The sequence below is a fragment of the Neolamprologus brichardi genome, chromosome 23 (assembly GCF_056152115.1).
Source record: "Neolamprologus brichardi isolate AB-2024 chromosome 23, ASM5615211v1, whole genome shotgun sequence".
Taxonomy (NCBI): domain Eukaryota; kingdom Metazoa; phylum Chordata; class Actinopteri; order Cichliformes; family Cichlidae; genus Neolamprologus; species Neolamprologus brichardi.
In genome coordinates this window covers 5,215,471-5,238,796 of record NC_142125.1, presented here as the reverse complement: position 1 = coordinate 5,238,796, position 23,326 = coordinate 5,215,471, and the positions used below count along the sequence as shown (strand labels likewise).

At 38.6% G+C, this 23,326-nt stretch overlaps 2 protein-coding genes and 1 long non-coding RNA gene across 3 annotated transcripts; 2 read left to right on the top strand and 1 right to left on the bottom strand.

Moving 5' to 3' along the window:
* Window positions 1–2,657: 2,657 nt before the first annotated feature.
* On the top strand, window positions 2,658–7,563 carry fstl3 (follistatin-like 3 (secreted glycoprotein)). Its single transcript, XM_006800400.3, has 5 exons — window positions 2,658–2,907; window positions 3,282–3,467; window positions 5,076–5,291; window positions 5,386–5,613; window positions 5,726–7,563. The coding sequence occupies exons 1-5, from the start codon at window positions 2,838–2,840 to the stop codon at window positions 5,776–5,778; spliced, it is 753 nt and encodes a 250-aa protein (XP_006800463.1). The 5' UTR covers window positions 2,658–2,837; the 3' UTR covers window positions 5,779–7,563.
* On the bottom strand, window positions 2,672–16,358 carry LOC102780623 (uncharacterized). Its single transcript, XR_437248.3, has 3 exons — window positions 15,831–16,358; window positions 13,697–13,810; window positions 2,672–3,450 (listed from the first exon to the last, which is right to left on the bottom strand). It is a non-coding gene; the product is annotated as an uncharacterized LOC102780623 (long non-coding RNA).
* LOC102780338 (E3 ubiquitin-protein ligase RNF126-like) lies at window positions 15,884–22,761 on the top strand. Its single transcript, XM_006800399.3, has 9 exons — window positions 15,884–16,000; window positions 18,994–19,052; window positions 19,754–19,814; window positions 20,307–20,542; window positions 20,659–20,727; window positions 20,817–20,886; window positions 21,009–21,102; window positions 21,440–21,555; window positions 21,669–22,761. Exons 1-9 carry the CDS (start codon window positions 15,923–15,925, stop codon window positions 21,849–21,851), a joined length of 966 nt encoding a protein of 321 aa, XP_006800462.1. The 5' UTR covers window positions 15,884–15,922; the 3' UTR covers window positions 21,852–22,761.
* The last annotated feature ends 565 nt before the right edge of the window (window positions 22,762–23,326 follow it).

Below are 23,326 nucleotides of genomic sequence, written 5' to 3'. Positions count from 1 at the left end.
AGTGGAATGCATTTTTAATTACTTTGTTATTAGTTGGACATGGGGATACTTAGGCTTCCTCCTTTTTTAAATAGAAAGTTGTTACTTTGTTGCATATATATGCTTCCTGAGTTCTGCTTGAAAATATTTCTTAGGATATAGCTCAATGTCCACTTCAAGAACACCAGTTCAGCTGCGTTTCAATACAAATGACTAATATGGCAGCAACTCAGTGTATGAATGCAGACTTGGTAAAGACAACTTGCTAAAGTTCAAACCAGGCATCACAATGGGGAAGAAAGGTGTGTAGGAGGGGTTTTTTTGTTTGTTTGTTTTTGTTTTTAAGTGACTGTAAAAATAACTGAAGCCCTCATTACAACCAAGATATGCAGAAGAGCATCTATGTACACAAAGCACTTGAAACAGATGGGCTACAGCAGTAGAAGACTACACTGGGTGCCACTAAGAACAAGAAAACTGAAGCTAACCCTTACCAAATTAGATACAATACAGTAGAAGATTGGGGGTGCCTTATCTGAGTCTGGATATCTGTTGACATTCAGATAGTAGCATCAGAATTTGGTATAAACACGATCAATCCCAGTGTGGTGGTGTGGGTAAAATGGGCACATCTTGAGCTCCATTCTACCAACTGAGCATTCTTTAAACTCCACAGCCTGAGTATTGTTGGTGACAATGTACATATTTATACATTAGTGCATCCATCTTCCTATTTACTGGTTCTGCTTCCAGCAGGATAACGCACCATATCACAAAGCTCAAGTCACTGAACATTGTACTCAAACTGCCTCCAGTCACCAGATCTAAATCCTATAGAGCAGCTTTCAGATGTGGTGCATTGAGAGATTTCCTGAGAAATGCCTAGAAATCTGCATCTGTGTGATACTGTCTTGTCAATATGGATCAAAAACTCTTTCCATTACCTTGTTGAATCTATGCCACAAAGAATTAAGGCAACTCTGAAAGCAAAAGGGGCTCCAGTGAATGCATATCCCTAGTTATAAGCTAAATGTGTGTGAGTTCAGATAAAACCCTGCTACATTATATACACCAAACCACTCCACTAGATGGCAGTGGTGTGTTTTTAAAAAAATATTTTTTTTTGGTGATCTACAGAATGACACTGAACCCCACACCTGCCTTGTTGGGGATGTGCTGACAAGGCAGGTGTTGACTGTTCCACAATGGAAACAGTCTACGCTGGATTTTCATGGTACTCCAAAGAGCCCTGCCACTTGAAAAAGACTAGAATCCCACAAAAATGGGACACATTAAATTCTCTAATAAAAATCATACAGCGGATGCTCCAAAATTCCCACCATCCTGAATTCATTGTATCACTCAGCAGTGATGATCCAAACCATATGAGGGGCTCAGTGGATCTGCAGAAACCCAGCAAGGAGGCAGGCCACCCACAGCCATTACTTGCTGCGCTCTTTTCGTCTTTCCTCCCCTCCTAGGTCACGCAGCATTCCTTCGTTGCCCTGGGGATCTCCGTTGAAGAAGCCAACATCATTCACGAAGACTCAGATACTCCAGCATATGCTACCTCCATTTCCCCCTCAACCATCAAAAGGGAACATTAAAAATAAAGCTGTGACAGACAGATGGGCAGACTCGCATAACTTTGTCATTACCTCTCAGTGTCAGGGGGTGAATGAGTGCAGGAAAGGAGGGAAAGCAGAGCAGATGTCCTGATCTGACACAGTATTAATATAGATTAGGCTCTACTCGCTCCTAGTGTGCCATTTCTAAAGACTGGGTGGTGTTACAAGAACATTGTTGTCCCTGCGCTCGACAGATATTGTATATATGTCCACATTTTAAAAAAAAATTTTATTGAATGTTTTCAGTCTCGCTGCTTGTGGCTGTCTGTGTTTGATCGTAGATTAGCAATGAAAGGACAGACATGTATGTCATAGTTTTGTTTACTGAACTTGATATATTGCCCAAGGGCAGACCACCTTCACTCCCACTCTTTCCTTCGTCTCTCGGTATTATTCTAACCACAGCTGTACAGCGAAACATAAGCATTCATTGATAAACCCAGACAGTCAACAAAATAAGGAATGACAGTGCTGGCGAGGCAAATTGCTTCATGTATTCGGATTTGCTAGATACATATAATTATAGGCACTGGATAATAATTTGCAGCTTTATTGCCTTCTGCTGGATTTACACTACAGAAAGAACAGTTTAGGGTCACTTCAAAAGAACAATAAGATAAGAAATAAGTGTGTCATTTCAATGGGCCATGTCCCAAAACCACACAGAGCAGCCGAAGTATCTCCAAGCTGTGCCCCATTAAAGGCTAAATGAAATTATACAAAGTAAAACATACTGGACCCCAACGGGCAACAAAAAAGTCACATTAAAAGGTTCATCTTTTAATTAATAGTATATAAGGAAACACTGCTGTCTTTAGAAAAACTTAATGTTTTATAATGAAAAGGCTATTAAAAAACAAGCCCTTTTCATGATTTTTATTATTTAGTGTGGTGTAAAAAGGTTTTGTGAGGTCATATAAGTGCCCTCCGTCTAGTGCTGCAGGGCATGGATCATTTCCCGACTCTGGAAATTGAGTCAGAGTCAAACTGTGTCCTGCCCTGGCTTATTACTGGCTGAGAGGATCGCCCATCCCAGCAGCATAAATATTTATACAGAGGGGGAACGACATCACTTATTCACAACACATTCATTCACTTAAGGCAGAGCTACTTGCAAAGTTAACTCAGAGTGATCAGCTCGATTTGCCAAAGGACCCATCACCTTTTCTTCTAGGTGTTTGCTGAGACAACCTTTCGAGAAGAAGTTTTTAAACTAACTCAGAATACACGATGAACGTTTTGATTTCAGTTTTGGGGGTGATTCTCGCTTTCTGTCAGATTGGGAGGAATCCTGTTAGTGGTGAGTAGATGTTTTCCATTTTTTCCATATTTTGAACAAAATGTCCTATGCTTTAAAAATCATGGCAGAAATGTTGGTAAAATGATCGCTGTGAAAGAAGGATTTTGACAAAACCCCAATCCATTTTTCTCCTGTTTTGCATGTACATTTTTGTAAATTCGAAATAAGCTATTTACTACTGATATGTGTTAAAAACTCCTGACATATGTAATATATAGTGTTCTAGATGGTATAATATGTTTAAAAAGACTTTGTGACAAGACTTATGAAGTGTGATTTACAATCGTTCATAATAACACGATACACTTCCCAAGTGTTTCTGTAACAAAGATAAATATTCCTATAATTAACATCTGTTACGGCACCATCTCCAGCTGGGATGTGCTGGCTGCAGCAGAGTCAAGATCAAAGGTGCGACATGGTGCTGATGAGAGGGGTGACCAGGGAGGAGTGCTGTGCCGGGGGACGCCTGGACACAGCGTGGTCCAACACCAGCCTGCCCATGAATGAAGTCAGCCTGCTGGGCTTCCTGGGTATTGTCTCCTGTAAACCGTGCAAAGGTAAACAAACCATTAAGAAAGTAATGAGTTGCATCTGCCAAGTATAAGAAGCAAGTTGCATGTACTGCTCTTAGTCACTGCCATTAACTGTAAAAAGATGCTGCCTAATTCTTAACAGTCATATTCTTTCGCATATTTACTGCGCTTGGTCTGCTACTGTAGTTAGTTTAAGGTGAGTACACGGAATAACAGCTGATACCCCAGATATAATTTGCGCACTTAAAAACAAAGCTTAAATATCATTGGGTTTTGATTAATACACTGGGGATTCCATTGCATAATGTAGCAATTGTGTCTCTTGGAGAGAGTTTGCGAAGGTCCATTTGAGTCATTTGTGAGATATTTACACAATGAGTTCCCAGTGCAGCTTTCTAACAAATTGCAGACGAGGATCAAGGAGAGGCATTATACAAAACTCCAGCTGTCCTGAGAAGCTTCCTGCCATGGAATTTCTGCAAGGTTCATTCAGGTTCACTTGCAGATAAATTCTGTTTTCATAAGCAGAACTTGTACGTGAACAATGTTTTTTTCTTTTCTTTCCACGTTTAATAAGTTCCACTAAAAAAGACAAGACTAGCTACTGGCATTTTTGGATACACTCAGTCCTTGGTGTGTCACATGGCTCATCATGGAGAAGTTGAGATGTGAATTCTGTTTAGATACATTTTAAATAAGCAGAAAGAATACAATTAAAGCTTTGTTAAAATGCCTCTTGCATAAAAATAAACCGCTGTAACTCGTGGGAAATTAATGAGGCTGGTGGAAACCAAAGCTAGTTAAAAAGGAGTCCTGTTTTCTTTCACAAACAGGAAAATGTTTTCCTGCATTCTGAAATTTGCCCAGACACCTGGGAATCATAATGTTTTGATAGTTTGGATTTCTGTAGGAGGAAAACATCAATATTTTCAACCGTGTTGTGTCATGCCAAATAAATTACAACCAATAGCTAGCAACTCTGGACATTAGTGGCATATGCAGAGGACATGAAGAGAAGGTGTACAGACAGCAAGACAGAAAGGGAGAGATTGAAATCGACCATAGAAACAGACCAGGGGAGTCGAGCAATGAAAACACAGCTTTGAAATAAAACAGGATATTAAAGTACTGTTGGAGACAGGAAATAAGTTCCCGATTGTTTACAGAATCCTCGGGACTCGGAGCTCATCAGGAATCATCTCCACAGACTCAGAAACCCGGGTAGAGACCTGTATGCACTGTCTCGTGTTGATTTTGCGCTAGGATTACAGATCGTCCTGTGCTTTGACATTATGAGCTGTCGGAATAGCCTGTAGCTTCCTCGTTTCTCAGCCTGTAAACTTCCCTGACAGCTTTTTGAACTCCTTCCTCACAGCCTCCGCACAGTCTGTGCGCAGCCATACACAGCTCTGTTATGAAAACACGCCAGCCTCACATTCCATCGGGCGAGACACCTCTGTGTGTAACGGTCAATAAAGAGATGTGATTATTATAAATATTGTGCAAGGTGGGAATTGTGTTGCGATCTGGGAAAAAACCCAGGTTTCCAGCTTGTTTTGTATGAAAACGCAGGTGAATCACCCGATGTCTGCAGACTTGTTAATACGGTAACATTACGCTGTGCTTTTGTAGAGACATGTGAGGGAGTCAGATGTGGTCCCGGGAAGGTTTGCAAGATGAAGACAGGAAGGCCTCAGTGTGTTTGCTCTCCAGACTGCTCTCACATTACCCGGAGGCATCCTGTGTGCGGCAGCGATGGGAAGACATATAAGGATGAGTGTTCTCTGCTTATGGCGCGCTGTATGGGACACCCAGACCTTGAGGTCATGTACCATGGAGAGTGCACAAGTAAGTTCGTCCTTCCCTGGAAGCTAAGCTGTTTTGTTCTTAAGCATTCCAATTCTGTTGCCCTAATGCCTTTTATTTCTCTTTATTTCCCCAGAGTCGTGCTCCAGTGTTGTGTGTCCAGGAACTCACACCTGTGTGACCGACCAGACCAACAGCGCTCACTGCGTCATGTGCCGCACTGCACCTTGCCCAATACCCATGCCGTCCGAGCACCGCATCTGTGGCAATGACAACGTCACTTACCCAAGCGCCTGCCACCTCCGCCGCGCTACCTGCTTCCTCGGCCGCTCCATAGGAGTCCGCCACTATGGCCACTGCAACAGTAAGATTGCTCAAACACCTGCCAGCTTCTACTTTTTACCCGTCTTTACATTGCTGTGACATTGTTTGCTACAATAAAGTCATTTACGGCTCTTTTTTTTTGTTTGTTGCAGGTCCACCTCGGAAATTTCACATCTTGGATGGCAGTGAGGAAAACGCAGTCTAGATGGTCGATTCCTGACGCAGCCCCTTTTTGCAGGATATGACCCGATCAAAAAACATTTTTGCTCCACTAGCTTCCCATAAGGAACTTTTTTTTTTGACAATCACTCCCCCCTCCCCCGTGTCTACATATTAATGGTAGATGTGATATGAGACACCTCTGTTGGAAGAGAGGTGTCTAATAACACACACATGCCTCTAAAAAGCAATTTTTGTTAACTATGTTTCAGTTTGGAAAGTGGAGGCAGATGAATGCGTTTGTCATGAGACAGATATATCTCATGAGCTCTTTGGGAGATGTGTGCATATTGTAAATAGAATACCAGTACTATTTATTGGAGAAGGTATTAAAACTCTATTTATGTTTTTTAGCCTGGTAAAACAAAAATAGTATACCCTATGAAAGCTCTTTGTGGCGGGGCGTGGCCTGCGATGCTGTGTTGGTGTTGTTCCCAGATCATCATACTAAAGGTTGTTCCAGGATCAACATTGCAAGTGACCAATCAGAATGTTGTGATGTCATACTTTTGCGACTTCGGGAAAAACCGGCGTAAAACAAAAAACTGTACTTAAGCTGCGAGAATCCGCCTTTGTCCGCCGATCAACGGACCCTAACCCTAACCCTAACCCTTTAATAAACGCTAAGCAGAATTGATAGTGTCCTTGCAACATTGGAATTTCATAAATGCACGAATGGGTTGGTGCGCAAAAGAATAACGTCACAATAATGTGATTGGTCACTTGCAATGTTGAACCTGGAACAACATTTTCATGATGATCTGGGAACAAAACCAACACGACGATATCAGATCATCCGTGGAGGCACGTGCATGGCATCGCAGGCCACGCCCTGCCACACTCGTGCAAAAAAAATGTATTTATTGTTTGTTTGTTTTTTTAATGTACATATATATATATGAAGTCACTGGGTTTGGCATTTTACAAATATGTTACAGTTTTAAAGGCTCCATTCCCCACAAACAAACATTTTCCCTCAAGTTAATGGAAAGCAAAGCTAATTTTTTCGAAAGCTGATGCTATTTTGTAGTCTGTTGATGTGGTTTCAATTCACCACAAACAACATCGTGGCGACTACAGTTCAGCTGCATATACTTCATTTAGGGTGGTGAGGACGGGGTTCAGTCTAAACAAATCTGTATAGTCTCTATTCCCCCCTACACATGTTTACTCTGAATCCCAGGCCAAACTCTTGGCCACCCGCTGATCACCGAAATTAACAGTTTTGTTGTGTTTCTGGGAGTCTCAGAAGGCTGTTGGTACAACCCAGAGCCCTCTACAATACCTCCTCTGTTGAATGCTTTTTTGTTTTGTTTTGTAAAATATTTTTTGTACGTCATGCAAATTAGTTCTGATGCTGTTTTGCTGCTTTGATTTGTTTTGATTTTTTTTTTTTTTTTGTTTAAATAACTTACAGGACAGACACGTGTAATTAGAACCGCGTGACTTAAAGGAAAATTAAATTTGTCTGGGAATGAAGTTTGGACCAATTGAAAATACCTGATTATATTGCCATTGGAGTCAATCTGCCAAAATACTGCACACATCTACACAAGTAAAAGTAGTCAAGTGATCCAATTCAACATATTAAACTCAAAGCAGATGCCTGGATACTCTCAACAGCCTTAATAGTGTACTTTGAAACATGTTAACGTTCCTTCTGTAAATAACAATCTCAAGTGTACCACCTACCCGTGTACCTACTGTGAACTTTGAATGACAAATGCATTAACATATTTTTGTACTGCCGTTGTAAAACAACTTAAAGTTTCATGTGTCGCAGTGCGTCTTCTTTCTTTAGAAATCAAAATAATTGTTCTTTTCCCAGCTGCCTTGTTATACCTTGTTATTGCCTCAATTGTAATTTAATAACAATACTTTACGCATGTGAAACAGCATCTGACGTGTATTTGATGATATATAAATTTTTCTTAACTGTGTCACAGTCTTAATCACTTCAGCCAAATGAGATCATACTTGCACCCTTAGCCAGAACTCATCAGCTGGGGTTTAGGGTGGTGGATCAGGCTCCAGCAGCCAGACAGAGGCTGTCAGTTTATGTGTGCTGTGGTTAGACCTCGTCTTCTGTGCGTGCAGTGGGTGAGTCGCCTTTCTGACATCCCTCGCAAGGCCACAGGCGAGAGGAAAGAGAGAATGAAATCCAGCCTGTCCAGCTTTCCTCCCGTCTCCTCGGGGATATCCCCCGTTCTAGAAAAGGCGGGACGGGTCAGGGGGATGAAGGGTAAAGGAGCTAAGGATTGAATGTTTCGAAGCGCCGAGGCCTTGATACTGACTCACTTTCCTGTATAAAGTACCTCCCTTGTTTTTCTGTTTCTAGCCTTCCTCTTCTGAATCCTGCACTCCGCCATGCAGCAGCATCTGGTTCAACTTTAGGCAGATGTTTATATTCCTGTCCAAGTACCCTTTTATTACACTGGGAATGGAATTAGATGTTTTGTTAGTCCGAACAGGGCAAATAATAATGCCACAGCAAAGCTGTTGTTGTGCCCACTCGTAAAATGTGTTGCTTTTTCAGAAATGTTCATTTTAACATCCTTAGTATACTGTGTATAAAAAGACCCAAACTAATTCAAATAATTTGACTCAGGCATTCTTGCATACACATATTGGTCAGCTTTTGTCATCGAGCAAACAGCTCTCAATATGGTTCACTAGCGTTTTATAGACAAAAGAGGTAGCTAGTGTAGCTACTAAGCCAGTTTAGTTTTCCATTATTAATGTGGAATTCATGTTGCCGTAGCCAAAGTAAAGTAAAGTCTATCCCAGCTCTGCATGGTGTCAAAAAATGAGAAAATATCTGTCATCCCAGGTGAAAAATCCTGCCTTCTACTTGCGAAGAAAGTTGGAGTGGAGCTGAAACAGCTTGCATTTTCTATATGTTAATATATTATGACTTTTAACCAACTAGTAACATATTTGTGTAATAAATATTTTTTAAAAATCCCCACACCTTTGCCATCTATATTATTTACCCCACCAAACTAGTCTCTTTTTTGGTCAAAGTTTAAAATATGGCACCGCCACAAGAATTTGTAATGAATGTCTACCGCGATAAAGAAGTTGCGACACTTTTGAGGCACATATGTTGACATACCTGTGGTCTCCCCGTAAAATACACAAGTGGAAAACACAGCAAGAGAGGAGTTTTGGTTCACGTGTGCTCATTTAGGTACATTTTGTTTAAAACAAATTCAAAAAAAAATGTTGTTGTCATTATGACGGTGTAACATCTTCACCGGGAACAGCCTGGACATCATTACCACGTAGGCCTCCAGCTGATGTCGGATATGATGGGCCTGTGTCATAGCAGTGGTGGTAATAACATAACCACAGAGTAAACCTATGAGCCATTTCAGAGCAATTCTAATTACATCTACCGCTGACCTCAGGAATGCTGTGCCCACTTTGCTCCGTATTTCATTCCTTTTACTACATGTTACGGTTTGTGGTGTATCCAAAGAGGTGTTAGCCTTGCTTCCCCCTGGAACACGGTTTTGTGTGTGGGTGGGTGTATGTTAGTGTGTGTGGGTGTGAGTATGGATTCATCTCTGCTGTTAAAGCTCACCTGTTATGACCAAGGGAAAAGTCATACGCGTTACATCAGAGCCCCTTGGTGAGTTGTTTATATCCCTCCAAACACATGCGGCTATAATGTGACGCCCACACTGAAATTTGAAGGATGCGTCATCATCCTGTTCTGATATGTCGAGCTTCTTTCTCAACGACGTCCACATGGTATCATTTCCTCCAACTTGCCATACTACTTCCAGTAACAGCCAACATGTAGATCTGAAACAATGTTGTGATGAAATCCAGTGCTGTGGAGTGTTTTGGAGACCACCCACTCTCTGGATCGCGCCACTGGATTGTAAACATCTCCATCCCACAGCTGAAACTAATAGATATCAGATCCATCACTCCATCAGAAAATATCTGCCTCACACATTATTTCCCAGAGTTGTTCTGTTACATGACGAGTCTTTCAAAATTTCCACATGTGCGCAATATTTGACGATAGTTTATTATGCTGACACAATAGCCAGTGCATCAGCCTTTTAGTTTATACTTTTAAATTACAGATGATGTTTTATATATTTCTTGGGAAAGCTTTTTGCTTTTTATTGCAAAATAATCTATCTGTCAGGGAACATATCACTGCTGATTATAACTCACTAAAGAGCCTTTATAATAAACAGCAATTAATAATAATTAGGCAATGTTTAGAAGTTTTTTTCATGCCGTAGAAGTGTTTCCGAGATTATTTGTGGATGTCAGGTAAAGACAATGATGTCCAGAAAAATCCCCCAAAAGTTCTGAGAAACGTCTGCGATCACCAAAGCCACTTTCTTTGAGTCATTCGAGGCAACAGTAATGTAAAACTGCAGGCAAGTGTAGTGCAAAACAACAGCGTTATCCAAGTACTGATCATCAACAACAAATCAGCAGAGTTAGGAAGTTGTGTAAATGCTAATTGTCCCAAATTATTCCTGGTGAATTGTTTCACTTCCTCATCATGACCTCTGGCTTCTCTGTGGGCTCTGCGTGTGGTCTGGCCCATATGTACTAGGAATCACAGGGAGAAACCGGACAAGCAAAATATACAGTAAGATTCTCTGCAAAATATAATTCCAGACATAATTATGAAATATTGATCCCTGATGAGTTCACTATTATATTCAAAAAGCTATTGAGGGAATGTCTAGTCGTGGTTTTTAAAGTCTCTGGGAGCATTTATGCTGGGAAAATAGGCGCTTGTTGTTTCTCTGCCTTGACATTTGACAAGGTAGGTAAATTAGCTTCGGTTTGGGTTTGTGCTGAAATATCACACAGCTCAAGTGAAAATGAAGTCAGTCAAGTGCGATAATGGGGCTCTATTACATTTCTAACCTTGACTCAAATGAAGTCCAATTGTGCTGTTTGAGGCTTGGAGAGCAACCAGACCACGGCCAGTTTCACATCAGCTTTTCAGGTGGCTCACTTACAGAAACAAGAGTGAAATACCTTTTTTTATTACCTTTGGCCAGCTACCTGCTTGTTTATCATGGAAAGTTGGATAGTTATGATGGAAAATTGCTTGAGCATTTATGTGCTGTCGTGTGTTACAGCATACCATGTAAATTCAGTAAAGATGAGAATGGAAAAGTTGCCTTTTCATTTCATTTCTCCGGCTCATTAGGAACTTCTGCAATAGCCACCAGGACACACCTAATTAAATCACCTGTTCAGAGAACCTTTGTTAGCTGAAGAAGAACGTACCAACGACAAGCTCAGGAGATTCATATGGCATCTATTCCCCAGAATGCTAAGCTTAACATCTTATAAACAAACAGATGGTTTAAATGAACTGACACCGTGTTTAGCGGACACTCTAGTGGTGTATAGCATACGCTTTTGCTGGTACGAGACACACAAACATTGTTGATGCTCTGTGTGTATTATGGCACTCTGTAGTTTCATTCATGCAGACAGACATACAATACCTTTACATGTCTATACAAAACATGTAAAAGCCATGGACTTTTCTACATAACAGAACAATATAGTGACCTTGATGTCACCCACTGGTTTGTGGACTCTGCATTTAAAGTTTGGGGTGTAGCATTATGGCTGACACCAGTGGCGGCTACATTTGAGCGAGAAGTGAGGGTGCTATGTTTTCTATGCTATGGACTGGTTAGCAACATTTACTATGTATGGGTGAAAATGCCCCTACTCAGATATTTTCTGATTAATACTAAGTAACACACAAATGAAATGCTTACATTTCCATCCTTCCATTTTCTTCCAATTATTTAATTCGGGTCACGGTTGGGTTACAGCCTATCCCAGCTGTCATAGGGCGAGACGTAGGTTACGCCCTGCACGGCTCGCCAATCTGCTGCAGGGTTACTTGAATTTCACTCACCAGATTTCTTGGATGAAGAATCTGTGCAATCAGGCAGCGCACTGGTATTTGCATTAAACTAACTGCATTAAATAAGCTCTAGAAGCCATGAGCACAAATAACACTGTCAAGATATCCAGGTTAGCGGCTTCCAATAGCTGGGGTGACTATCAGACATAGGTTTTTTTGTTTGGTTTCTTTGTACCAAGTATTTTTTAAAAAGTTTTAAAAAGGTATAGTGATATTCTTTAGTGTGGTGTGGGTCAGTCTCAAATGGGTATTTGAAGAACTTTGCTTCTGTGTTAACTCAATGTCTCAACTCTGGATTTCCCACTTTACCCAACTCATAACATTTAGTCATTAAACTGAAACATCTAGATGATGTATTTGTACTGTCTCTTTGACAAACATGTTAAACTCCAGCAGCTTGAGTGATTCACATATGGCTTATGTTCTCTTTGTAGCACATTCAGTGGTTCTGAGACTGTATTCGGCAACTTATTACTTACATGGTTTCTTTATTGTAAACTGTAACTGTAGCTTCTTTCCTCACTGTATCAATACCCACTTAGATTTGAATATACTCTTCATTCCTCATGGAGAACGAGTGACTGAGGTTTATGCAGGAAATGATTACAGTTTTTTTTCTTGTGGTAACACTGATGTTTGACCAGGCAAGTGTATGACAGTTCCAGTGGTTCTTAAACAGAAAAATAGACATAAAAATGTAATGGTGGTTCTTGAGGAAAAAATCAGGAGGATCCAAAGTTAGATGGCAAAAGTCAGGAGCACTGAAGCAAATTCAAAAAGACACTGATTGGGTCATAAAAAACACACTCTTAATGATCAGGACTGATTACCACGACTTAATGCAACAACTGCTTAATGAAACCAGACAACATCAAAGTTTGCCAAAACATCTGCAGTTACCACAAACACTCCACTACAACAAGTCATTTGAAACTAAGTAGCTAATTGTACACATGTGTTCCTCTAGCAACATCTATATTTTGTTAGCTGCTCAGTGATGTAATCCTAAACACTTATGTACTAATGCTGTACCATGGAGGTTTATCCTGAAACATGCAGAGTGGAAAAACATCGCCAGGATGCCTGCTGTGATTCACATATGATTATAAGCTGTGCATATCTTCATGTTCTTAGACGTACAAGGTTTATTTTGTCAAGGAGAGCTTTGACCATCACTAATGTTGATTGTGTGTGTGTGTGTGTGTGTGTGTGTGTGTGAGTAATGCACAAGTTTTGCGACACATGGCATCAGACAGAGTATGTCTGGAGGAAGAGAGAGTCTTCGATGGGTGGGACTGAAAACAAGTGACGCATGACTAAGAGGCCCAGGAAGTTCCAGCAGGCGGCTGTTATTGCTGAGTGTCTGCATGTGTGTGTATTTATGTGTGTATGTTAGTGTGATTCTGGGGCCCCGGGGAACAGTGTGGGGCAATCCTGGCGGGAATGTCTGGAAAAACTTGATGGAGTGACAAAAGCAGCAGTGTCCCTTGCACCATATCTGTCTGCTCCCTTGGCTGCGACACTGTCTGCTGTCTTTTTGAGTTCAATATAAATTAAGCTATTAAAAGTAGGTCATAAAAATACCAAATATTGTATTTAGGAGTTACTTCATGTGAATGTAAGCGTGCAGATTAATCAGACTTTAAAAAAAAAAAAAAAGGTCTTATTAATGAATTAATTAAAAGTCTGACTTAAAAAAGTAAAAGCTGCTTTATCGCAGCTCCATGAAGAAACAGACTAAATTATTTTCACCTATTGCAAAGTTTTAGGGTAAATATCCAGTGTTTAAAAGCAACTTTAAACTTCTATACCTAAAACTATGATGTAGAAGGTCTCTTGGTAGTTGTTTTCTGCTGCCCACATGACCTCATTCTGACCCACAGTCACTCAGTCCCCAGATTGCATTGCTACAATGAGCATTCAACTGCAATGGCAGTGACGCACTGGGTTCAGGGAGACAATAGCTTACCTCAGTCTGGCAGACATAGCAAACCTCGCTGCTATCAGACTCTCTCTAATCTCAGCCCATGGGACAGTCGTGTCTTTCCTGCTCCCACATGGCCAGATCAGACACAACATCAACCTAGAGAGCACATTAGGAACTAACTTGGTTACATTGTTAGCTTTGCTGTGTGGCAACATCCAGCATTTTTTCCCCAGTGATTCACTGTGTCATACTTTAAGCTATTGATTGGTTTACTGACTTTTTTTTGCATAACACATTTAGAGATATACATGGTTATTTGTTGTTTGTGCAAAATAGCAAACACTAAACACAAAAAATACCCGAGGCTGGGTGCATATAGGCCTGCTGTTACCAAGAGCATGAAAGCAAATGTTTTCATGTAAAAATCAGGCCAGAAGGGTTTAGAAACCTGATTGGCCAATGGCTGGTCAGATGGGAACTCCTACTTGCTGTCAACATGTGATGTGACTCCAGACTTATGTGATATGTTTATAGCCATGAGTCTGCTGTTAAGGTAATCTCATTAAGGACACCAGTGTATAATAAAAAATATTGCTTACATTTTAGCTGACAACCTCAAAAATAAAAACAGACCTGAAAACAAAATGTAATCAATCATTTTGCTCTTCAGCCCTTATGGAACTATGTGCTGTCTGAGACCCTTCACTGCTATCTCAGGGCCACCAGATTGATGAAGAATTTAAAACAACACAACATTTTTCCTGTGTGAGCGACTACTTATTTTACTGTCTTCTGTTTGAGGTTTGACACTTGATGATATTCCAATGACTGCTGTCAAACACTGACACATGAAAAATACAAAATCCACACTTGATGAAATAGTTTTGTTCAAAAACAGATGCTACAAAACCTTTAAACACTTGGAGCATGCCTGTTGGCTCATAAGGTGGTTGACAGTAATCCAATGGAAAAGTAGCATGTGTCAAAATAAATCTAGTGTGCTGCCAAATTGCAAAAACACATCTCTGGTTGTCATGTGAAGACGGTGAGCAGGGGGGCAATGAACCTGCAGGGATAACACGAGTTCAGTGGAGACACTGTGTGGTGATACAGATTCACTGGGGGTAATTATATTGACCAGTCTCCAGTTCCTTAAGGCTTTTAAGCTAACATATTAGTATGAATCCTTATTTACAACAGGCAAAAACTAAACTGCATATTTATTATTTATCATGGGACAGAAATGGGAAACTTATCAAGAGTGAGTAGTATCTTTAGTCACTGGCTACACTGTGAAATACCCTCAAGTCACCACTTGATACACAAAAGCACCACCATGTGGTGGCATTTTGTAAACCACATGTGTGATTTTTTTTTAAAGCACACATCCTAATTGTAATACATACATATATATTTAATAACCAATAACTGTCAGATATATTCAAACCAACTGCCATAATGATATTTCAGGAGCTCATTCCTAGCATTCTTCATGAAACTATACAATAACTCTTTTTTTGTGTGACAGGCATAAGATTTCACACTCATATTTCTGTATCATACCTTCTTGTAGCTGTTTGTCATATTTATTGTGTACATACTATTTATTAATTCAATTTCTTTTTACTCTCTAACTTGTGTTTTTGCTTATTTTTTGTAATCATTTTTGTATATACAATTTTTTAATACTTTATCCCACTGCTGTAATGCAATAATTTGCCTTGTGGTTGTGGAATCTATCTATCTATCTATCTATCTATCTATCTATCTATCTATCTATCTATCTATCTATCTATCTATCTATCTATCCTGTCAGTAAGGGAAACTGAATGTTGAGGTTTACCAATGGCAACATTTATGGCACCATCTACAGTCACTATTAACTTATTTCTATCTGTGTTATTTTTGTTTTTATTTTTGTATTTTTTATGGCAAAGTTTTTATATGACAGTGTCAGCAGTTCACTGTAATCTACAATGTTTACGTCTAATATTTTTTTGGAATATCGAAGTCCAGTAACATGAATCAATTGTCCCTGTTAAATAAATAAAACTTAACAAATCCATGTAATCTATTACAAAATATTAAACTGACTATAACATTTCATTGTATTCTATATCTACAATAGCTTTATTAAAACCTCACATTGTAATATTAAGTGTTTATGTTCACTCACAAGGTCGGCGTCATTTCTAGCAAGTTCGCGTGGTGTCCTGATTGTCCTTTTCGGTGCTCCGTAGTTTTTCCTCTTTACCTGTTTAGTAGCTAATGATGGCTGAAGCTCCTCCATGGCCCAGCCGGTTTTTCTGTCATAGATGCTCAGCAGAGATCAGTCCTCGGCTTCCCGTAAGTGTAGTGGATAAAAATTGTAGAGAATAAAATTTGGACAAACGGAAAACGCGATGGCATCGGCGGTACTTTCTTATGTATTGTTTTAGTAAGAGGACAACAATTAGCATGCTAACGGTATTAGCAGATTCCTACGATGTAGCGTTTATCTCGCCAACCCTGCCCAGTTAGTTAGCTACTCTAAATAGAGGATCGGCTGTTATACAACGTCAAACTGCGTAAGCCTCGCTGACAGATGGATTTCTAATTTGTAATATCTTTAAAAAAATGTTGGTCCTTATTTGATGGGATTTCGATGGGTATTAGCCTGACCGCTAGCTACACTTACTAGCAGTAACTAACGGTAGAATTGGAATCTTTATAATTATAGACTTCGGGACTTTCTTATATCGGAAAATTATTTTCAAACTGAACAGTTTTTTTTTAAATCGCTTGTGTGCATGTTTCTGTCAGTCCGGCTGAAAGCATCTGTCACAGGATGCCGTTTAGAGTGTCAAATATCAGCTAACGGTTTGTGTAGGGTGGTGAAAATGACTTGAAATGTGCCGTAGTGCATGTCTCTAACATGTGAACAACTAGTGACTTTTTATTCTTGGCTTTTTTTGAAGGACATAATTCAAGTGTAACTGGTTGCAGTTGTTATTCATTCCACTAGTGTTAGTTGATAATATCGAAAATTGTTCATATTTGTTTTGGTATTACTGATATTATATAAATGTATATTACATTGCAATATATACATATTACGATGGATTATATGTAAGCTATATAAACGTATGTGATAAAATTTCATTTTGACCAGTCAGACTTCCACTTCTGTTTTTGATGTCTTCTCAGTTAACTGAGATAAAAACGGGGCACAAGGGACAGGAAATATCTTGAACAGTATTGGGTAATGCAAATTAAACTTTACTGAAAATGTGTAGGGAATGATTTTATTCATATTTTTCCTATTAGAAATAGATTTGTAAATGCGATTTTTTATTTTTTGTAACAGATGTTATGAACTTCGTTAATCGTTTTTGTAAACCGTGACAAATGCATGTAAAAAACTTAAAGGGAACTCCGGCTATTAAGACATGTTTGCGCTAAAATATGTACTGTGCTTTCAATAAAACATATGTGATATTAAAATACACCAAATGTTTTCCTTTTAAGCACATTTTATATAAAACCGATTTACCAGTAGGTCGCCATTGTTATTTACTTCTCAATGCACTCTGGGTAGTGATGTCATACGGTTGCACCGCATCCAGTTAGCAGCACACTGGAAATGGCTTCTGTTCAACCTTTCCAGTTTGAACCAGAGCAAACCGAGAGAGAGAATGGAAATAGTCAACCAGCACTTAGTTTAGATGAAGATGAAAACAATCCGCCACACGAGGACGAGAGAGTGACGGAAAACTACTGGTGCCTATGCGGCTACTGCTTGCCAATGGCAACGGCGACTTAATCCAGATGTTCTTTGGGGGGCCCTTGTTAGCCTCCATGACCGGTATCCGGTTTTCAAGTGATAACATTATGACAACACAACATTATGAATCGTGCTTCCGGGCCCAAAGTAGTCTGCATTTAATAAGACTGTTGTGTTTTTAACACGTTTCAATGCTTTGCATCTTATTCGATTTAATCTCAACAATCCCCTAAAAACAGTCAGTGATCACTGTCGGCTTCTCACGGTTTTTATTACCGCTAATCACTTTAAAGCTCAGTTTTTAAACCCTTACGATGTAACTAGCCCAGCCGATGCAGCAGCAGTATATTAATGACTAACCTTATATTGTGGATGGATACGGTTGCTACACTTTAAAAAACAAAACAGGTTAGCTGAACGAAAGCACCTATACTACCGACAACCAATACACGTCATCGTCCCAGAATGCATTGTGTCCAAAAAAAACATGGCTGCCCCCACGGCTCCAAAATAGTTTAAAACAAAGATTTAATGAATAACAAAAAAAAATTGTAGTTATTCTCAATTCTCAAGTATGTTTTTATGTGGTGGACATAATTTGTAGCATATTTAGAGTAACTTGTAATAACTTGTAATAATAGTCGGACTTCCCTTTAAAAAGCTAAATAAATAAATAAATATATATATATATATAATTATTATTATTATTATTATTATTATTTTAAGCTGACCTGAAACAGCTCACCTAGGAGGGATCCTACTGCAATGCTCATCTACCTTAGCTAGCTTGTTTTTGATGTGGAGGAGTAGAGGCTTTATTATAACCCCTACTTTAATGACTGAGCTCCTCATCCTGTCTTAAAGGCTGACCCAAGCCACCCTTCGAAAGAAGCTAATTTACGCCTCTTGTACGCATGATCTTATTCTTTCAGGCTCTATACCCACGTGTAACCATACACAAGTTAATATATTTATTTTTCCTTTTAGAAACAACAGCAGCACGTAGACTGCACTAACACGTCCCACCACATTAGAATCAAATGCATTTAAACAACTGTTTTATTTACAGTCCATCACACTTTAAACGAAAGTAATCGGTGAAAATACTTGCAATTGATTTTCTTTTTTTTATCCAAAACCCTGAAAGTAAGCTTTTCCAGTCTAGGGTATGTAGCCTGTGGAGTCACTTGCAAATATGTAAGATTTAAATGACAAGCAGTTATGTGATCATTTTTTGATTAAAGGTTAAAGTTGCCTTTGGTCTGTTTTCAGTCTTTTTTTTTTCTGGATAGCTTGAATGAAAAATAAATTGTATTAATCAATGCTGGCTGCAGATGCATTAACTCTTACAGTTAAAATAGTATGTAGCATTTGCAGATAAATCAATTTATCTCTTTGTAAATTGTGAGTGAGGAAGCAAAGAAAGTATTTTGTAGGGAATAATGTTACATGAATGGCAATAATTATTACACTTGGCAAAGAATGTACATCTTGTTATTAGAATTGAAAGGTTTTTTTTCCTCACAATCAGAGAACAACATTATGTGTTTGCTCATACTACTGTCTTGTTTTACAGGAGTATACATGTCCAAGATGTGAGTCAGGGTTTATTGAAGAACTGCTGGAAGAAAGAAGGTGTGTAAAAAGTGTATATTAAACACAGTTTAACCCTGTGTAAAACAAATTTAGTAGTTTTTGTTGATATATGTCTGTATATTTCCTATTTCTCAAAAGGAACAAAGAAATAAATCACATCATTTCCTAAAGGGATTTTTAAAGGATTCTGATTCTTATTTATTTATTTATTTATTTATTTATTTATTTTTATATATATATATATATATATATATATATATATATATATATATATATATATACATACATATATATATTTATATATTAGAAAATTAGTAGGATGAGCATTCCATAATTATTTGTAGATGATGAAATTTAGGAAACCTCCAGTAGCAGAAATAGAAAGCAAACTAATTCACTTGTTTAAATATAAATGTTTCCGTATATGCTTTGCATATACTGTGAAATGGAAGATTGTGTTATTTTCTTCCATTAAAGGGTGGCCTAAAAAATCTAATAACTAATCTGATCTAATCAACATATGGCCATGGGTTTTTGTCCTTTTTTAGGTGTCTTTAATGATGTTATCCTGTAAGTGTTACATGGTAACAGTTTGCAAAAAGTAAATAATCTAGAAAACAAAGTGAAATGGCAGCAAAACATTACAAATATATAAAAGGATAAAAACGTTGACGCATGGTCATTTCCTTTGATGTCACTGGGTCTAAACATAACACTCTCAATGATGTTCCCCTGTTTAGTGCTGACAATGGCTCCATGTCTACCATCTCCAGCGGGCCCCAGAATCAACAACCATTTGAGGTTTCTAACCCATTCTTTATTCAGACTCTGTCTTTATCATCTAACCTCCCCCTGTTTTGTACCGCTCTGACTCTGTTATGCACACTATTGTGTAACAGAGTCAGCATTTCTTAAAACTGCTTCCAGTGACGTTTGTGCTAATATGTTATCATGCATGATGAACTTTGTCTTGGAGTTTGCACTTTAGCTTTTGAAGCTGTAGTTTTGAGCTTTACAGTGTATTTTATTGAATAATTTGTCTAGCTTTACTTTTCCCTGTTAAAAATAGGCATCAGTAATCTAAAGATTTTTTTTAAAAGTGATAGTTACTCAGGCTTTAATGATCAGTAAACAGGGAAATGCTGCAAGTCAGCATTCTGTGACTGTACCATTGGTGAACCTTGACCTAATTATCAACCAAACCATTAACTTTCAAAGTGTTTTTGTATTGAATGTAAAAGTTTGGTGTTTGTACCAAGTCAGTGTGTTTGCTTTCATTTATTTGTGTCCCAGAATGCGGACCAGCACCTGTTTACATTCCCTTCAGGCTATGGCCAGTTTGCCCTGGGTGTCTTTGATGATAGCTTTGACTTTGGGGCTGGACTCGCAACAGAGGATAACAGGGATGCTGAAAACCGTCGGGAAAGGGAAGCTGCATCTCGGCAACGATATGGTGCCAGGCAACCAAGAAGTCGCCATGGTTCAAGACGACAAGCAGGGAGACACGAGGGAGTTCCCACTTTAGAGGGGTAAAGAGTGCAGATTGTGAAGTGAAGCGGTGTTTTGTTTTGTTTGTGCTTGCTGGGCAATTTATTAATATTCCTGCCTCCTACTTTGTCATATCTTTTTATGTTCTTTTTCATAGAATCATTCAGCAGCTAGTAAATGGAATAATTGCACCTACGGCAATGCCAAACATTGGTGTTGGACCCTGGTGAGTTTGTGAAATAGATGTGTTAAAATAGAGCGGAAGTTCACACCAAAATGTGCTTACTTTGTTCTAATGTCCCATTCTTTTTAAAGGGGTGTTCTTCACTCAAATCCTATGGACTATGCCTGGGGTGCTAATGGATTAGATGCTATTATAACACAGGTATTCTTTTAGAAACTTTGTTTTTTTTAAGTGATTGTATTAACATTGTAGATACTGATGGGAAGGAAATGTGTCTTTCAATTTATCCTCCTTTCTAATATTCTCCTTTCTTTAATGTTTAGTTATTAAATCAGTTTGAGAATACAGGACCACCACCTGCTGATAGAGATAAAATAAAAAGTCTTCCTACAGTACAAATTACAGATGAGCATGTTGGTAAGTTAAAAAAGTTAAAACAGCTTTGCAGGCTATTGCAAGTATGTCATCAGATTTCAGTTGTTTGACTTATTCTTTTTAATCAAGTATGACTATTTATTTGTAGATTTAAGTAAATACCTTTAGGGTATTCTAAGTCACTATATTACTTTAAAAATACTAATAATGGGAATATACTTGCTCCTAACTTAACAAATGTTTCTACTGGATATTAAAGAATATGGAGCTTTTCCTAAAAAATAAGTCCTAATCCTATTTGCCTGTCAGTAAAAGTTTCATCCAGAACTAACTGTTGACCTATTTGCGCTATATTTAACTATATTTTTTGACATTTCAGCTTCAGGACTGGAATGTCCAGTGTGTAAAGAAGATTACAGTGTTGGTGAAAATGTGAGGCAGCTCCCATGCAATCACATGTTTCACAATGATTGCATAGTCCCTTGGTTGGAACAGGTACTAGACATCACCTATTCAGTGTTCTTTACCCTTACAGTAAATATTCAGTTGTTGCTGACTGAAACATTGGGCTAAATGGGACTCTAAAAAGGTTTTATATTTTTTTCCAGCATGACACTTGTCCAGTGTGCAGGAAAAGCTTGAGTGGACAGAACACAGCAACAAACCCTCCAGAACTATCAGGGATGAATTTTACCTCCTCCTCTTCCTCTTCCTCCTCCTCCTCATCATCCTCCTCAACACCCCAGTCCTCAAGTTCAACCAGCAATGAGAACTCCACAGATAATTCGTAGGAAGAACATGTGTCACCCCATGAGCTGTTTTTAGCTCTCAGGCTGCTGTACTTCAGAGCAGTGACCTCCATCCTCTCCCTGCCGAAGGGCCGAAACCTGAGTGCATCTCCCCAGGAGCACTCACGCTGATTCACGGATAAGTGATACATGAGGCCCATGTATTTCTGCCCATCCTGTTGCTCCCACCTTCATCAGGATTCTGAACAAAGGAAGGGCAGAGGCCTGGAGTGCACCTTCAGTCAGGGAGGATGCATAGAAGCATGGATACTTAAAGAGGCTTGATCTGCCTGAATCACCTCATACAAGAAGAGAAAAAAAGAATCCAAAGGTAGAAAACTAGAACAAGACAGTTGCTGTTCTTTTTTATTTCTCACTTTTCAATCTCTTGATTTGTTTGTTTTATGATGACCCACTTTTTTCAGTAAAGCAAGAGAATAATAAAGCTGTCCCTTTTTAAGGAGCATTCATATCTCACATATTAAATGACCCAAAATGCACTATAGTGCACTGCTTAAGCGTGCACTTTGAACTTTCATTGAAACAATATTATATCTGATCCCTTTAGCTCTTTAAAAAAATGACAATAGTTTCTATAATTATTTTATTGTCAACCTGTACTTGCTATTTTAAGATTACCTGAATCACACAGGTACCATTGTTTGCACTTGAAATGATCTGTTAAATTGCAGTAAATTTTTTATCAATTGCCACATACTTCATGATTTATATTTGCAACCATAAAACATGTTTCCACATATGATACACGTGATACATTTTGAAACATTTCTGTGCATTTTAATTTAAACATAAATATTTTCAAAAGTTGCCAGTTGAATACCTCTTGATTTGCAGTATGATCATGTACAGACAAAACTGTCTAACAGATGAAAATAAAGATGTTTGGGTGCTAGCACTCATTTCCTTTAAGTCATTCTTAGGGTGTGGTTACAATACTCTAAAGGCTTTCCAATAAGTCTTACAACAACAGTGTTTTACGTGTATTCATTTTTTTATACTCTGACTGTGGTGCTGTGGTTTAAAAACTAAATGGTAGTGCAGTAATCATAAAAACTGGGTCATTTTAAAAGAGGAGAGGTTAAAACATACCTTCTTGATACCTTTTTGTTCAAGTACCAAATAAAAAAAAAAAACTAATGATATGGTGAACTTTTAAGTTGTAAGTTATTCTGGTTCCCAGTCTAAATTATTTGTTCCTGTCATGACGCCTTCAAAGCTGTTCAGAACAGCCAAGCATCAACCAAGGAACAATGACCCCATTAGTGAGCACTGCTGGACCTGTTTTCAATGCATAATAAGATTTTGTGATAATTTTGTACTTTCAAAGTAAGGCCTGGTCCAAAGGCATGCAGCTAGTAAACAGATTCTATATTAAATCCTTCACTGGTGTACTTGCCTGTCTAATGTTATCAAGAAGCCAATAAATTCTGTTTCCTTTAATTGTTTAGCCATATGGG